Consider the following 17,658-nt stretch of genomic DNA (forward strand, 5'->3'; position numbering starts at 1 on the left):
ATTAATATAGCTATCGAACAAAGTTCTCCCGTGATGCTTACAAGCTACTCTACGGCGATGTCATAATCGAGTAGCAGTTTGTATGGAGCATTTCGGGCAGGTCTATTTTATGATATTTTTTAATCGTTCTATCTTTGAAAGTTTTTTTAGCTAACATAGTAATTCTTTCACAGATGTTTCTATTTCGGAAAGGGCGATTAGTTACCATAAAAAAATTGTCATCATGCCTATTCTAATTAAAAAATATTTTCATACCGGACCTACGTTATTCGGTCGGGTTAAATTGCGAAGGTCTTATCATCTACCTATCAATCTATAATCTACATGAATCAATTCTTCTGATAGCTGTACATAATATAACTTATTTTATAATAGGCTCAAACTGTTTAGCTGTTTCTCTAGACAATGGAGCCTTATTAAAGAATTATTACTACACTGCAGCGTCATTATCGGTTGGCCCATGGAAATAATTATACCATATTCATACTTTTGTCAGACAATATTTCATATATACAGAAAAACAACATAAGCAATGCAGACATAGAAGAAAAACTTTTCAAATAATTATATCTTCTTCTCGGCGTTTAATAATACGTAGGTTTATTGAAATAATTATAATTAATATTTAACCAAAGACTTCAATCAGTTTCAAATTGAACATACATTATTATTATGGGGCCAATTTTTGACATCACATAACATATACCTATAATTATAATTGTACATAGCTTAAGTCCTTTTTACTTTTTATTTTCTATTCTGTATATGTTGTGTGTTGGAAAAAATAAACGTATTCTATTCTATTCTATTCTATTAAAGGATTTTTTATTCATCTTTTGACCTTACCTCCACACTCATGTCATGACTTAAAGCTCATCAAAGCTACTCATGTAAAAGTAGAAAATTCAACACAGTTATGACGTTACTACCGGTCACGTGACGTCATCAAGCATTGCAGGAATGACGAGGATGACGCTCTGACGTCATAAATCATCGCAGGAATGACGCGAACGCTGACGTCTTTACGCGATGAATTTGTTGCTTTGGGCCTGGCCCAAGTATCGTCAGTTGTCACGCAGGTTGTAGTGTTATTTCCTCACGTAGAACTGACCTAGGATAACACATTTAAATAAATATTTTGGATGACACGATCTTCCCGTGTTAAAGATCGGATGAACCAATGTTGCCAAAAAAGTACATATATAATTTTAGATTCAATTTAGATATAAAATTTTATTAGGTTAAAAATCTCTAAAAATGGCTATGATCCACCATGGGATTCGAACCCGCCTGAAATATTCAAAATTCAAAAATCTAACCTTAGACTATATTATTAGGACAAAATCAAAGTGTTGAAACAGCTTAATTACTCAGAATATAATAGAGTTAAGTTTTACAATTGCTCTGTGACTTTCAACTCAATATTAGTCCGCCAGCCACTTCATTTTCAGCGCTCTTTTTTCTGTTGGGCCGGACAGATTCCTGGAGCCCGAGTCTGAAGCCTCAAATGTAATTTCGCAGACTCTCTAGCTCGCACGTCAGACAGCATGCGATCATTAGTTCAATCAAAACGCCATTGAGAACTGGACACCCAAGTATCTCTCCGGCCGGAGAGAAATAAGGGTGTTGAAAATATGTTGACAGACGGTAGTTTAATACTAATTTAAAGACACGGGAACGAATGAAAAAAATCGATTCCCGTGTTCGATTTTTCTTTATTTTGGACCTACAAATAATAAAAACGTAACTCGCATACTTCAACTGTTTTGAATTTGGTTTTTTTCGCTTACTAAAATATGACACTAACATTCAAATTTAGGAAATAAAGCCATTGACAAAAATTGCCACTTGTATAAAAACAAAATTGTGTACCGAATACATGTATAAAGTATGCATGTATAGTCTGTCAAGAAAGTGAAGAAATTAAAAAGTGGCAACATCGTAGTGTCATCCCTTTCAAATCAATCTAAGAAAAAAGGGATGACACTAAGATAATGCCACTTTTTAATTTCTTCACTTTCTTGACGGACTATATTCGGGTTACATTTTGTAGATTCGCGGACAAAATTTTTGACACAGCCAGTCTTCGTTAGTTTTTATTATTCGTAGTTTTGGACCAATTTCTTACTTAATGACGTCAGCAGGAATGACACGGAGTGACGTCACCGCCGCGCCGCCGGCCGCGTGTAGGGGTGCGCCTGGAGTCGCTCGCGCGCGCGCATCGCTTTAAAACCGACTGACCGCTCAGTTGCCGCGACTTTCTGCGCGTCTGTTAGTCGGTTAACATCAAGACGAACACAATGTTAGTTGGGTTAAACATTAACATTTCGTAAGGCTATAATATTGTAAGAAAAAATAAAGGCAAAAAAGAAAATTATTTAAAATTATGCAAAAAAAACAAGCCCTGACACGGTTAGGAGGATGGTAAAAAATAAATTATTGTAAGATTAAACATTGACTCATTCAGGACTTCACAGTTCGTTGATTCGGTTTTAGAAATATGTGATATTTAAATTTTACGTGATATTTACTTGTATAAAAAAAATATTTTTTTTTTCTTATGTAATCTAAAACTGGAACATCTACTTCTAAACATAATCATTCTTTTTGTAGAGCTTCTTAGTCTGGGATAGAGGCCTGGTGTCCTGAAATACAGGCTCACGCCCAGTTTAGGCACCAGTCTCCCACATGAAACCTACCGATAATGTGCCATTTGTTGAGCTATTTGTGTCTACAATTATACTACTTTATCTACAATTATAATCATACTACTTTGTGTCTATAATTATGTACCTACTTTCTGTCTTTTAATATTATGTAGCGAAAAATAAATAAAATTATTATTAAATTACTATTTTTACTACGACCCTAACCACCACTCTCCCCTAAGTGAGATTTGAGAAGATTAAGCTTGATCCCCTTCTCTCCTAGAACACATCACGTTATCAATGGACGTCCCCTAAATACATGCGCTATAGTTATGTAATTAAAATAGAAAATGTGCACACCAGAGACAAAACACAACATAATATACGACACATCACACAACACCAACACCAATTAAAAATGTTTGTCAAAAATACTAATTACATATTTTGATAAGACAAAAGACTCAAGCTTGAAGAGAAGTAAATTTCTCAAATTCACAAATAATAATTAAAAGCTAGCTATTCCATTGATGTCTCTCTTTTTTATACCCCTACCAAGTCAATAACATCATGAATCATGATAATTTATGTACCATCAAAGAAATTGATTGATTCATAGGCAGTTGACGGACCTAAGTCATTTGTTTGGATTAAGTCAACATAATGTTAATCGTCATCTGTCAACTGGGTTTGATATAACGCGACCAAAATACGTTGGTCCCATAAAGTTAATATACCTAGCGGAATAGAGCAACAATCTCGAGCTGTCAAACGAAACATAAATTGGTTTACATCTGTGTGTAAAAATATGTGTACGTATACACTTACACAAGCATGATTGAATATGAATTCTATGAGATTAAATTGTCAACGTGCCGATAAGTGCCGACTAGAGGTCAAAAAAAGAGTTCTGCTGTCATGTATCACACGTCTCTTTTTACCACGCAGTGTTACTGATAGTGACATCTCTCTTGCTCAGGCCTTTGTTTTTCTATTCCGCTAGGTATATTTATGGTTGGTCCCCCATCTGTCTGTGAATCAATTTCTCTGATAGTACCTACCACCAGTACTACCTAGTCAATATAATGTTATATTCACCTTGTATATTACGGGGCAGTGGCGCACCGTCTCTCGGCACACTCGAGCCGAAGGCCGCCCCGGTGCGTTTAAACGGCACCGCTCGGGCTACCGGCTTCACGATTTTAGCTGAAAATACATACATTTGTTACATGCCATCATAGACAACTGGCGAGAAAATAATATTTAAAAAAAAACTTAGAAAAACATTTTTTATTATTATTTTTGTAGTAACTATTCAAATTAAGTCTTTTTTTTTAATGTTACAAGTTATTGTCATTGGCTCTTCATACGTATGCTAAGTTTTGAATTAGACTACTGGAGATAGGTAAAAATCGTGCTTAAAGATTCCGCTACATACAGCCCAAGCTTATAAAAGCGTGTTAAAATGCTTTCAGTTTTGAAAAAATTAAAGTGTATTATTATTAGTGTCCGACCGAAGGTCTATTTTTGGCCGAAGCCGAAGCCGATTAATCGGCAATCGCCACAACCTTCGGCCGAAGCCGAAGCCGAAGGTTTATAATCTTAATCTCGACTCTCAGTAATTAATTTTGTTCAAAATTTTCTATAAGCTACAATGAATATTAAAATTATTTTAAAACTTCAATATTGACAATATTGGTTTACCTCTATATTGACTGTTTCATATAGAAGTTGATTAAGAGATAGTAATAAAAGCTTGTGATTTTGTGATTTATTTATTAATTATTTGTAGTCGTTGAGTGCGTGAGCGGGAACCTAAGCGATTTCTACTGGTACTAATTCAGGATGCTTCGGGACAAAACATACTAAAAGTCCTGACGTCTAGGAGGTGAGCCGGAGGGAAGGGAGGGTGACAAATCTCAATTTTTAGTTTTTGGCTAGTATGAAAACGATGCGTTGTGGCAATAAAGTTCTATAACGAAATAAAAGCTTATTCAATTCTCTATAACTATGATTCTATATAGTTTTTCGAAATTCTCATCCGTTTTTTTAACGCGCTGGAAGTTTCAGAATTGCTCTCAGGCATCTACATTAGCCGCTGTTACAATCCCTGGTACAGTGACAAAATATATTATTGTTTTAGTGAAGCCTCAGGCGCTGGTAAGTCGCCTATTGTCCTTGGCGTCAAGAAATTACCTACATTTTCCACCCCCACTCTTGAGGGGTCAGCCCATTCCCGAATGTTTTTTTATAAATTTAACTAAGCAGGCTAACAGTTAGTGTATGTTCCAACTGATGGAAGCTGGTCACCGTAATGCCTTGCGTCGTCTGCAACACCAGGGGTGCTACTGGTGCGTTGCCGCGTTAAGGGGTGTAATGAGGGGATGAGGGGATGTGCTTACAGGCCTCTCACTTACTGAACGAAGCATAGAAGCGGTAAAGCTACTATTCAAACAGAATTAGAAAGGAATATTTAAAAATAAAACACTTTTTATTTTCACTTTTTCTGAGCGTGTATTTCGAAAAAGGATGAGAATTCGGAAAATTTGTGTGTAGAATCAAAATTATAGAGAATTTAATAAGTTTTTTTTTCATTGTAGAACATTTTTGCTACTACGCATCGTATTTTAGCCAAAAAAAAACAAAAATTTATACTTTTGTCACCCTCCCCTCACTCCTGCTCACCTCTTAGACTTAAGGACTTTTAGTATGTTTTGTTCCTAAGCACCCTGAATAAGTTCCAGCAGAAATCTGTTGAATGAGTTCCCGCTCACGAATTCAACTACTTTATCGACTGTACTATTGTAAAAATAACAATAATTAGACCAATCAATCAGTCTTTGTTTTACTCGAATAGACCGAAACTAGACTAAAAAATTAAATAAACAAACACTAACTTCTTAATAAAAAATTAAATGATTTATTAAGAAGTTAGTGTTTGTTTATTGTATTTGACAGTGACTCCCAGTGGCCTCCGCATACACGATCGGTCTGTCGCTCTCTCACGACTCACTCAGTTTTTCGTTCAATTTCGACGGTTGCTCGGACCTTCGGCAAAGCTTCGGCTTCGGCCGGGTCTTAGGCCGAAGCCGAAGGTTTCGCCGACGGTGGTTTTTTTGGCCGAAGGCTTCGGCCGCCGAAGCCGAAGCTTCGGTCGGACACTAATTATTATACACTTTAATTTTTTCAAAACTGAGGAGTGCATTTTTAACACGTCACATTTTCAACAATTCATTTTGAATTGTAACTTAGGCTGCGTTTCCACTGAAGCAGAGCGGAGCCGAATTGACCAATCGTGCTATTCCAGCGGAATGACAGCGAAGATTTCGAGCATGGTGATTGGTCAATTCGGCACCGCTAAGCTCCGCTCCGCTTCAGTGGAAACGCAGCCTAAATGTTAGTGGCAGTATGCGGCAAAAATGCTAAAAACTTAAATATTATGAGTTATGACATATTACATTTAAAGATAAGTATATGTGTATGATAAATTGATAACACAATGCACATGAATTCGATTGAGTTTTATTTTTTGCTCAGTTTCAGCTCAAAATGAAATCAAACTGAATGCAGTCACAAAGAAGGCATTCATAAAGGAGAAATTTTATGAATGCCTCCTTTTTGATGCATTTTCGGAAGGTATGGCCCAAAAACATAAAACAAATTGTACCTTTGTTGTCAAAATTAAGAGTTCTCGGTGGAATATTCGTCCTATCCGCGAGTCCTCTCTTCAGGGGTGGCACTTCTACTTTAATCTTCTTCATTTTCATGGCACCCGGTAGTACAAAGGTGGAATTCAAATCCTTGGGATCTATCGGTCCACAGTTTTCGACTCCCATCATTCTATCGTCTTCCCTTTTGAGTTTTTTCGCCGAAGTAATGTTTCTCGTTGTGTCTAAGCTCTCGAGGGAGTCATTGATGATTATAGTGTCGTTATTGACTAGTTTTATCGGCGTCCCCTTTCGTTTCTTCGCCAAAACTGGTTCAATATTCTCCGATTCCAAATCGTCACTGTCAAGATCGATCGTCACGTTAATGTCTTGTCTCCTGTCATAGTCCATTGTCAATGTGGGATGGTCCAAGTCCAAAGTCGATATAAATTTGTAGAGTGAATCACAATTTTCTTTCTCCTTATCTGACCAGGTAATCCCCCGTGCCGCTTTGGCTTTTCTCATGATTTCCAAATACTCCTCCGTCAACGCTGGCGGAACTTTGTCATATCCTTTGAGAGTCAGGTACAGTTTTTTGAGCATAGTGGGCATTTCACTTGTGTACTCCATTACAGCAGTAATCTCTTCGTCTTCGATGTTCAACAGTTTCAGTCTTAGTTCGTTCAGCGCTTTCAGACGTCGTACGTCGCTTTGGACTTGAATGACTTTGACGAAATCTGCTAGATCTGGACACTCCGATGCCGCTTCGTTGCACATGACACTCAGTTTTCTATGTAGCTCGTTCCATTTCTTCCAACTGGTAGAAATCTTTGTGTCCAATATTACTGATTGTTTCACGTAGTTCTCAACTGCGCGTTCTTGACGGGGAATTTCCTCTGTGCATACCTGTACAAATAAAATAAAAACTTGAGACGTGTCAAGGGACACCCAAATGGAACGAAGTTATTTCTTATGTTCAAAAAACTTGTGTAAGTACATACATATACAGGATGTAACAAAAATAAGTGATAATACTTTAGGGTGTGTATGTGTTCCTTGTAGAGTTCACTGTGAAAGTAGCAGCGCTGAAAGACCAAATTTCTTTTTCACTTTTGTATGGGGAAACTCGTGACGCTCGGGCCCTTGCCCATACAAAAGTGAATTTTTATTTTCGTCTTTCAGCGCTGCTACTTTCACAGTGAACTCTCTACAAGGAACACGTACACACCCTAAAGTGTTATCACTTATTTTTGTTACACACTGTATACTCAAAAAAATATATAAAAAACGCTATCTATTGACGCCCAGGAATACTAACAACGCGTCGCTGTTTTTTCTCAAAAACGCCATCTAGTTGACACTTGACGCACAAGATTACTATCAACGCCCTCTGCCCCTACTATAGAGGTACTAATAAAAAAGTGTCGAGGTCAAGTATCATTCTGACTAGCCTCCTTTCGCAACACCGAACGTGCCATAAGGAACTTCGTTCCAATTATAAAATGTGGTTTCGACTTATTTGTAAGTGTGAAAGTGTTGTAACAGATAGTAGGCATCATTGTGGACTCGACTTAAAAGAGTATTCTAAAATATCAATTTTTAGAATAATAAATAATTTTTAGAAAATATTCAGATTGCCTGACACTAAGGGACACTTTCACCACTTCCTGATAAGGCTATCAACCAATTAACTTGACAGATCAAGTATGGGGAATCTGTTAAAAAAAGTCGTGAATAATCTACCAAAAAGTGGAAATTTATGTGAAGTGTGGACTGTGGTCACACTGCACAGTGTGATAAAAACCTCGATTTTGTTTCACAACGTTTTTCTTTCAAAATACTATAGTTGATAGCTATATAAACATTAGAGTAAAACTCCGAGATCGATATTCTTTGTAGTTATTTTTTTAAAGAGTGTCAAAGTTGGCGTTTTTCTGGGTAAAAAATTTGCATAAAAATTAATAAAAAAAAAAACTAATCAAGTAACATTAACTTTGTTTATACCAATTAAACAAGCACTTAATACTTGACTTTTTCTCCGAATTTGGTTAACCTACTGTGATCAAGTAGGCAGATATTTATTTATTTAGTAATTTTATTTTTTATTTTTTATTTCGCGATTAGATCGAATTAGAAAAAGTTTTAAGCATGAAATGATAGTGTGAGTAATCCTTTATCAATGTTATCAAAAATCACACTCTAATAACCTCTGTGTCAGAAGTAATATCCAATTCAATTTTTTTTTTTTTATAAAAATTCGGATTTTTTATACGAGGGCTGCTATTTATGTATCCGGAACTGGCCACTTACAAGAACAATATTTAAAAAGTAATTACAACATTTGAAAATAGAACTCTTTGGTTGAAGAATACATTTTGTTTCATGTGACTGTCAATTATTTTTCCATTGTGGCGTCATTTTGAAAATTGCGTGTCTTCATTTGCCATGAATTTAACGCGTGAACATTTTCGTGCAATGATTTACTACGATTTTCGGCGTGGGCTAAATCAACAACAGTGCTTTATTCACCTCACCGCAACTTTTGGAGATGAAGCACCATCAAAAACCACTGTTTATCACTGGTACAGTGAGTTTAATCGTGGGCGGTCTATGCTCACGGATGAAAATAAAGAAGGTCGCCCAAAAACAGCTGTTGTCCCACAAAATATAGATGCTGTGCGGGAACTAATAATGCGTGATCGTCATGTTACATATCGCGAGATAGAGGCGTCCTTAGGCATAAGTATGACGAGCATACATAAGATATTACACGAACATTTGGCTGTAAAAAAAATATGTTCGCGTTGGATTCCGCACAACTTGACAATCGATCAAAAACGGGCTCGTGTCGATTGGTGCAAAAAATGATAAAAAAATACAACCGTGGTACGTCAAAAGCCGTTTATAATATCTACACAGGTGATGAATCTTGGATCTATGCATATGACCCCGAAACTAAACAACAGTCAACGGTGTGGCTGTTCCAAGATGAGCCGAAACCAACAAAAGTTACTCGTGCAAAACGTACTTTGAAGCAAATGGTCGCCTGTTTTTTGGAATTAATGGACATGTGGCTACAGTGCCATTAGAGAATCGTAAAACGGTTAATTCTGAATGGTATACGACCATTTGTTTACCAGAAGTCTTTGAAGAAATAAGAAAGGACAACCGACAACGCAGAATCATATTACATCACGACAATGCTAGCTGTCACACCTCAGCTGAAACAACTCAGTTTTTGGAGGGTCAAAAGATCGAATTGACTGGTCATCCGCCGTACAGCCCTGATTTGGCACCTAACGATTTCTTTTTATTTCCATACGCGAAGAACAAATTACGTGGTCAACGTTTTTCGAGCCGCGAAGAGGCTGTTGATGCGTTCAAAATGCACGTTTTGGAGATACCTCAATCAGAATGGAAAAAGTGCTATGAAAATTGGTTCCAGCGTATGCAAAAGTGTGTCGATCATCGCGGCGAATATTTTGAAAAGCAATAAAACCATATTAAATGATATATGTTTGTTTCTTTTTTTAATTCCGGATACATAAATAGCAGCCCTCGTACCTAGGGTTGTCACTAAAGTTGATATTTTATTTTCCCCGACTACATCAGAAGGTGATTACTGATTAGATACTGTTTGAGCATATTAAATCATTAATTTACGTCATATTTTTTCACTTTTTAGATTTTTTATTATTAGACCTACCTAAACGTGATCCTGATAGTGTTACGGTACATGGTATACGGACACGTGGTGCGCAAGTACATACTCGAACCTTCTAGGAAGGTCCAATGTTTGTTTACGTGTTTACCCTTTATTTGTTAGCGTGTTTGAATTTAGACCTTATGACTGAGTCCATAAGGTCTAAATTAAATTCAACTTACTGCACTTATCGCAAGGACGGCAGTTTTATTGTAGTACATGCCCGAGCCTCCTAGAAATTTCCCACGGTTGTTTACTTGTTTACGTGAATCGGGAAATTTCTGGAATTCGTCTCGCCATATAAAAAGAGCCGCAGGCAGGCCCGGCAAGTTAGTTCAATCTGAGCGATTTCCGAGTGACAACAAGTGATCAATAGTGAGTGAACCAGTGAAACCTGCGACTTAGCTACGACCTAGGACAGTGATAGTGCTTAGTGATTGGACCCAGTGATTTGTGTTTGGACTTAGTGCTAAGTGTTGTGACCTAGTGTTTAGTGCAGTGTTAATAAAGTCTTCAAGAGAGTCACCAGGTCTTTCTCTCCAAATCCTCGAACCCTAGCACGTAACAATATTTTTTGTATAGGATATCGATTGCGAATTTGCGTATCAACCGGATAAATCAAACAAGAGACCTTTAGTGACAACCTTAGGTACAAAAAATCCGAATTTTTATTAAAAAAAATTTAAATACGATATAACTTCTGACACAGAGGTTATTAGAGTGTGATTTTTGATAACATTGATAAAGGATTACTCACACTATCATTTCATGCTTAAAACTTTTTCTAATTCGATCTAATCGCGAAATTTAAAATAAAAAACTAAAATTACTAAATAAATAAATATCTCCCTACTTGATCACAGTAGGTTAACCAAATTCGGAGAAAAAGTAAAGTATTAAGTGCTTGTTCAATTGGTATATACAAAATTAATGTTACTTGATTAGTTTTTTTTTAATTAATTTTTATGCAAATTTTTGACCCGGAAAAACGCCAACTTTGACACTCTTTAAAAAAATAACTACAAAGAATATCGATCTCGGAGTTTTACTCTAATGTTTATATAGCTATCAACTATAGTATTTTGAAAGAAAAACGCGGTGAAACAAAATCGAGGTTTTTATCACACTGTGCACTGCCGGGGCGCAGCGAGTTTGTCGGGCCTTGCCGGGCCTTGTCGCATTGACGGAAATCCGCTGCGCCCCGACACAGTTTGCGATACGCGCATCCGCTTCAATACAAATTGTATGGAGGCGCATTTTTGCGATGAGCCTCGGCACGCTGAGCCCCGGCACGGCCCGTCTCAATGGGCGCAGTCCTTTAGGCACTTTATCAGGAAGTGGTGAAACAGGCCCTTAGCCAAATATAATTCGGTCTAGTATTGTCATTAAATGCCATGGAGGAATTGATTCATAGGCAGATGACTGACCTACGTAATTTGGTCGAAAAATTACATGCTTATTTTATAAAATGACTTGATATAACTAACATAGGTCTGCCTATAAATCAATTTATCTGATAGTACTATCAGAGAAGTTGATTCATAGGCAGATGGCGGACCTATCACCTATGTAATTTGGTTGTGTTGTGTCAAACCCAGCCGACACATTACAATTAACATTGAATTGACATAATTCGACCAAATGACGTGGGTCTTCTTATAAATCAATTTTTCTGACAGCACATATTAGTTAAACTTACTTGTTGTATAGCCTCAGCAGACGACCGATGGGCCAGGTCAGCTACTCGCTCGTGAGCCCTCGTCCGGAGTCGGTGTCGGAGAGCCAACACTCGCTGCTGTGTCATCAGCGCCAGAACACGATTCTCCACCTCACAGAGCCCCCTCTCCTCGTCTACTATGCGTTTCCTCCATGTTGCTTTGGCTACGGGGAAAATATTTTAGTAGTATAATTGAAGTTTTTTAACCCATCAATCCCCAAGAGGCACCCGGCTGTCGCATAACAATTGAAAATTTATTGTGTCTGCGATTCCCACGATCGAGGTAATAAGGAATATTTTAGAAAACAAACCACCTAAGGTTTGTTTTGTATTAAAATTTTTGGGGTAAAATAACTCTGAAAAGATTCTTGGTTTTCTTGGGTCTTTTCTTAATCTATGTGCTATTAGTTAAGAGAGTAAGTCATAGTCCTTTTCATCAAAAGCTTTTGACACACTTGATCATAATACATATATTAATACATGGATGAATGTGGTATATATGTGGGCCGACCAGTATGTGGTTTAAGAATTATTTGAGCGGCAGGAAAATACGAATGGTGATAGATGGGGTGACTGGTGATGACGGGGATCTGAGTATGGGTGTGCCTACCAGGTCCGTGTACGGCCCCGTCGGGTACGCGACGGGGCCGTACACGGCCCTTTTGTCTGCGAAAAGTCTTGAAACTAACAGCTAACAGAGATAGAAAGGATGTGGATCTAAAAGTGCTTTACGTAATGTAAAATAAAAATATATAAACCTTTTTCTTTAGCAGCATCAGGCAGGCACGATGCTGCTTCAAGCTCTTTAATTTTCTTCTGTAACTCCTCAATAGTCTTAACATATTGAGACAACCTCATGTTGCCGTCAACAATATTCTTCTTTATAGTCATCTGTATCTTATTTGCTCTTGTGGCATATTTCAGTGTGTTGTATGTGTCTTCGTAGCTCAGTGCGGATGGTGATACGTTAGCTATCATCACTGTTTTGCAATTACCACCGAGACTGTCTTTCAATAGGCGCGTTAATTTTGAATCCCTGTAATAATTATTATTGTTATCCAACTTCTTAAAATGAAATTATGTATACAGTTTGAAAACAAAATGTTTTCATTTACTACAGCTTAATGCTTTTAAAATGGAAAACAAATGACACTTTTGTTTTAAGTTTATCTCTTCAATATTATAAAAAAAAACTACAGCCGAACATATAACCTCCTCCTTTTTGGAAGTCGGTTAAAAAACTGATTTATAAGCAGATTACCTACGTAATTTAGTCAGGTAATATCCAGCTCAGCAGTTTGGTAAAAACTTTAAGTCTTTCTTATTAACTATTATCTAATATCTATCTATACCAATATAAATGCGACAGAGTGTCTATGTCCTTTTCTGAGACTCAAGAGTGCCTCCATACTTAAAAACTAAACATAGGATACTTTTTATCCCAGAAAAATGTAAGGTACCCACGCAATAAACAACTTTTGGCAGAAAGGTTTTGCGGGTGTCATCTAGTCTATAAACGTACCTGTATGGAATAAATGTGCTTCCTTCAGCCAGTTTATTGATGCAGTTCCCAAGGGACAGAAGACTCTTGTTGATGTTAGCGCCCTCTTTGAACCGCTCACCGACACAACCTGTAGCTGATGCTCGTTCACTTCCCGCCAAGTCAATCATTGAGAGCTTTACGATACGCACCTGACTGCTGGTCTTGTATCTCATTTTTACATATACCTAAAAAATAATAAGCTCTTAACTGTGTATGCAAATATGTGATTAAGGATGGCAGACAAAGCCCAGAAGCTCATTCTTGTAACTAAACTGTTATGTTTTCAATTCTCAATATTACAGTAATCCAATTTATTTATTTTAAGATTCTTCCCAGAAAAAAATGGTCCACTTGCAAAAGCAATCGGGTAACAAAGTTATAGTTATATTATACTAGTATATACTAGATGTCCCGCGCGGCTTCGCCCGCATAAATTAGGAATTTTACGGAAACCATACATTTTCCCATAAAAAATAGCTTATGTCCCTACTCCCTAAACTTGGATGTTTCTACTCTATCTATATGTGCCAAATATTGCCATAAAAATTGCTCTAGTAGTTCATAATTTCTAATATTTCCCCCGTTTTTCTTACATTTTCCTGAATTTCTTCTGTCGTATTAGTCTTAGCGTGATAATGTATAGCCTTACTCGATAAATGAGCTATCTAACACTGAAATAAGTTTTTAAATCGGACCTATAGTTTCTGAGATTAACGCGTTTAAGCAAACATACTCTTCAGGTTTATAACCATGGGACGATGCATGGTATAATATGGTAGTGATGATGATGATGATGAATATAATTTGCATAGTAGCATATGCTTTCCGTTCTTAAAACAACGCCGAAACTCCCAAACTTGTATTTATAAAGAATCTCAGCTTTTTCTCTCTCTCGCTCTCAGCACCTTCCGAACCACGGAATACCAGGTATACCTCGGTGCAAAATCTTACTTGTTGGTAGCATATGCTTAGAATACTTCTCACAAAACCGAAGTCACCACATGTTTCCCTATAAAGTTTGAGGAGTTCTCTCGATTACTTATGGATCCTTCATCAGATCACCACTTTTGTGAATATAATACCAAATTGGGATGATACCGTATATACCAAAAGAAAAATTTTGAAAATTGGTTAACAAACGGCGGAGTAATCGTTGAACATAAGAAAACAAACATAACACCTCCCCCATTTTGAAAGTCGGTTAAAATTGTAGCCTATGTGTTATTCTGATGTATAAGCTATATTATTGTAAAGTTTCATTAAAATCCGTTCAGTAGTTTTTGCGTGAAAGAGTAACAAACATCCATACATCCACACATCCATACATCCAAACAAACTTTCGCCTTAATAATATTAGTAGGAAAGTAGGAATATTAGTAGGATAGTAGGATATATAAGTATAAAGCAGTATAATAAAGTTTCCATCCTGGAATTATAGCTTATTATATTATAGCTGTCATGTGTGGTCTTCTGAAATTTTTTAAGTAAAGTAGTAGTGAGATGTTACATCATTAATCATGCTCTAATGTACATCTTTACATTATAGCTGCCGTGTGTGAACTGCTTAAGAAATTTTTTGCTAAACAGCATTGTCACCTGGAAAACTGCATGGCTTCTTGAACTTTCCGCATTTGCATCAGTCGGATGCTGAGTTCTTCTTTTATTTCCGTTTTCAAGCATATTCAGTAGTTCCCTTGCCGTCTTAATGTTGTTGAGGGTCAGTCCAGCCACCATAACTCCATAATTTGAATCCTCTCGCAGCTGCAGCGGTGTGCTTGACGGATTTAGTAGATCATACACATTTTCATTGTATACCTAAATACAAGATTATACACATTATCTATCACATACATTTGGTAATATTTAAGATTTAATAATAATAATAAACTCTATTTGCACATCAAAAAAGGAAAAATACATTACATACAACATTTTTAGGAAGAGCGCAAATTGGTGGTCTTACTGCTTTAAGCTATTTGGTGAGTATTTCAAAAATTTGTTTCGAAATAAACATTGTGTAAGTAACTTCTAGCAAGATTTTAATTCTCAACCAATAGAAAAGAAAAATAGTGCCATCAAAAGTATAGTTCTTGCAATCTACGAGCGCGCGTAGCCTTTATTTGTAGTTGGAAATACGAATAGACATTTTCGTTAGTGTGCGTAACTGACGGAGCAGTCAGTAGCGAGCGAGCCATGTACACGTGTATAGATATGGTCACTCACACAACTAAGGGCGCCGCGCACTCGTAGATTGCAAGAACTATATCAATAAATAGAAATGCCTATTTATTAATTCATCAAGCCCCATACGCTCACTGGCGAACGAGACACAATAGAATATATTCTATTGTGTCTTGTTTTCCCACGATCGACAGGTTAATGCACTGCTGATGTCAGCTAGTATGGTAGACAATTCATTGGATAGTTATAAAGCTATTTAGCCCACTACATTATTGATATATTACGCACTTACTTCAATATATGACACAGCTATATCAAATTCTCTCTCCTTTTCAAAGGAACTGATGGTATAAAATAGATGCTCCATAGTCAAGTACGTAATGCCGGGATTCTCTATGTTCCCAATCATGGTAAATGTCTTCCCTGCCCCTGTCGCGCCGTACACAAACACAGAACAGTTGTATCCCTCCATCAGAGAAGCGATTATATCCTTGGTGGTAGTTTCGAATACATCGGCATTACTAGCGTTTTGACCACAGACATGATCGAAAACAAACCTCAAGTCCTTGTTGCCGCGTCTCAGAGTGTTTTTAGACGGCTGTTTGACGCCATGGTAAAAGAACGGTCTACTCTCCTCCTTCGGATCGAACACCAGCATTTTGTCGTCAACAACTTCGACAACAATCCTGTTGTTATGCTCGATCTCCTTTTGATTTATAGGGCGGACCCTTACCACTACTTTTACGTGGGCTGCCATCTTCTGTGTCGATCCTTGTTTAGAAGGAGCATTAGTACTGCTTGGCAGGGCTTTATTGCCGCCTAAAGGCGGCCTCTTTTCTACTTTCACCATAACGCTCAAATGTCACGACATTAAACTGTAAAAGTATTTAAACGATATTTCCACAACACAGTCACGACTTCTTTTATTAATTAACTCTTTTTGTAAAGTAATATTATAAACTTTAAAAATATCCGCAGATCACTAGTCGTTTTCGTATTGGCCGTTACAAAATTTATATTTGAATTTGACGACAACGCGTCAAACAAAACTTTTTTTTTATAATATGGCACTCAGCTTTTTAACCATGGCCAGTGTCAAGTAAAATATGGCGGGAAAAAAATTTTTTTCGTGAAAAGTTTTCAAAATTTAAAGTCGTTTTTCCAGATGATCGTCAAGTCGAAAGTCTAGTAAAAGTCTAAAAAAGAAGTCAGTAAAGTCAACGAGTCAAGTAAGTTGTTTTAGTAAAGTCTACCACCCTTTACTAAAACTTTCGATGGAGTTTTGGAGGGATCAGGGAACACAAAATGACACAATCACTTACCGACACTTGTGCACGACATCGAATATTTAATGGTTATTCTACCAACATTACACATTAAAAACCGAAATAACACTATTTTAGGAAAATAATACAAAAACACAACGTCACTCTTTCGTACAGTTCGACGAGGCTTTATTTGAACGTGGCGAGAAAAGGAACTAAACGCTTCTATCATAGAAAAACGTCATTTTTTACATGTGTTTGACAGTTCTCACTTCTCCTTTAGCAGCAGCGCTCCTATCTCCTATCAATGATCCAACTTGTTTTATTTTATAAAGTTGAAAATACTTATATTAATATATACCTATAATACATAATCAAGCAAATATTAAAAATTCTGCATAATGAGCAGGCGTAATGCATACTTGCAATGTTCGACAACGGTTATAAGTAAAGACCTCAGAAGGTTAAGACAATCATGTCAAACTGCCAAAGTTCGAGAATCAGCCAGAAACACAACTAACCGTGAACTCATGAAACAAATAAAATATTACAGTTTGTTTATTCATTATGCTCACGTTAAGAACCCTATTTCGACTTGTATAAGAAACAAATACAATTTCCCCTTAATTTCCGCGTCGATCCTATCTGGACATAACGAGAGCTTTAGCATTCAGGCGTCGACTATCACTAAAACTTCAATGAGCTGAGTGTGTTCCGTATAATTTAATGTGGATGTTATGTACAGTCGACAACAGATCCGATGTACCACTTCTCGACCTTATAAAATATTAGTAAAAGTAGTACCTACTTAGTCAAATAAATAAGGCGAATTCAGTATCGTCCACAGAGCCTTCCTTGACCAAACACGTTAAGGAAATTATATTTTGAAGTACCTATGAAAATCGAGCCCCAGCTCAATCGAACTAAGATCGAGTTCATGCTAACATAAACTAG

The 17,658-nt window shown here is 36.9% G+C and overlaps 1 protein-coding gene across 5 annotated transcripts; it reads right to left on the reverse strand.

Moving 5' to 3' along the window:
* Positions 1-817: 817 nt before the first annotated feature.
* Positions 818-16,427, reverse strand: LOC121731090 (kinesin-like protein KIF18A). Of its 5 annotated transcripts, none has more exons than XM_042120423.1 (9): positions 15,732-16,427; positions 14,855-15,073; positions 13,238-13,443; positions 12,474-12,751; positions 11,701-11,879; positions 6,316-7,201; positions 3,747-3,854; positions 2,129-2,269; positions 1,015-1,111 (listed from the first exon to the last, which is right to left on the reverse strand). In XM_042120423.1, exons 1-8 carry the CDS (start codon positions 16,287-16,289, stop codon positions 2,163-2,165), a joined length of 2,541 nt encoding a protein of 846 aa, XP_041976357.1. In that variant the 5' UTR covers positions 16,290-16,427; the 3' UTR covers positions 1,015-1,111; positions 2,129-2,162. The 5 variants fall into 5 exon arrangements, with proteins under 5 accessions (XP_041976360.1, XP_041976357.1, XP_041976359.1 ...); XM_042120425.1 differs by having other exon boundaries at positions 2,129-2,224; positions 11,698-11,879; XM_042120424.1 differs by having other exon boundaries at positions 2,129-2,236; positions 11,698-11,879.
* Between the last annotated feature and the right edge of the window lie 1,231 nt (positions 16,428-17,658).

This window comes from Aricia agestis, chromosome 10, assembly GCF_905147365.1.
Source record: "Aricia agestis chromosome 10, ilAriAges1.1, whole genome shotgun sequence".
NCBI classification, from domain to species: Eukaryota; Metazoa; Arthropoda; class Insecta; order Lepidoptera; family Lycaenidae; genus Aricia; species Aricia agestis.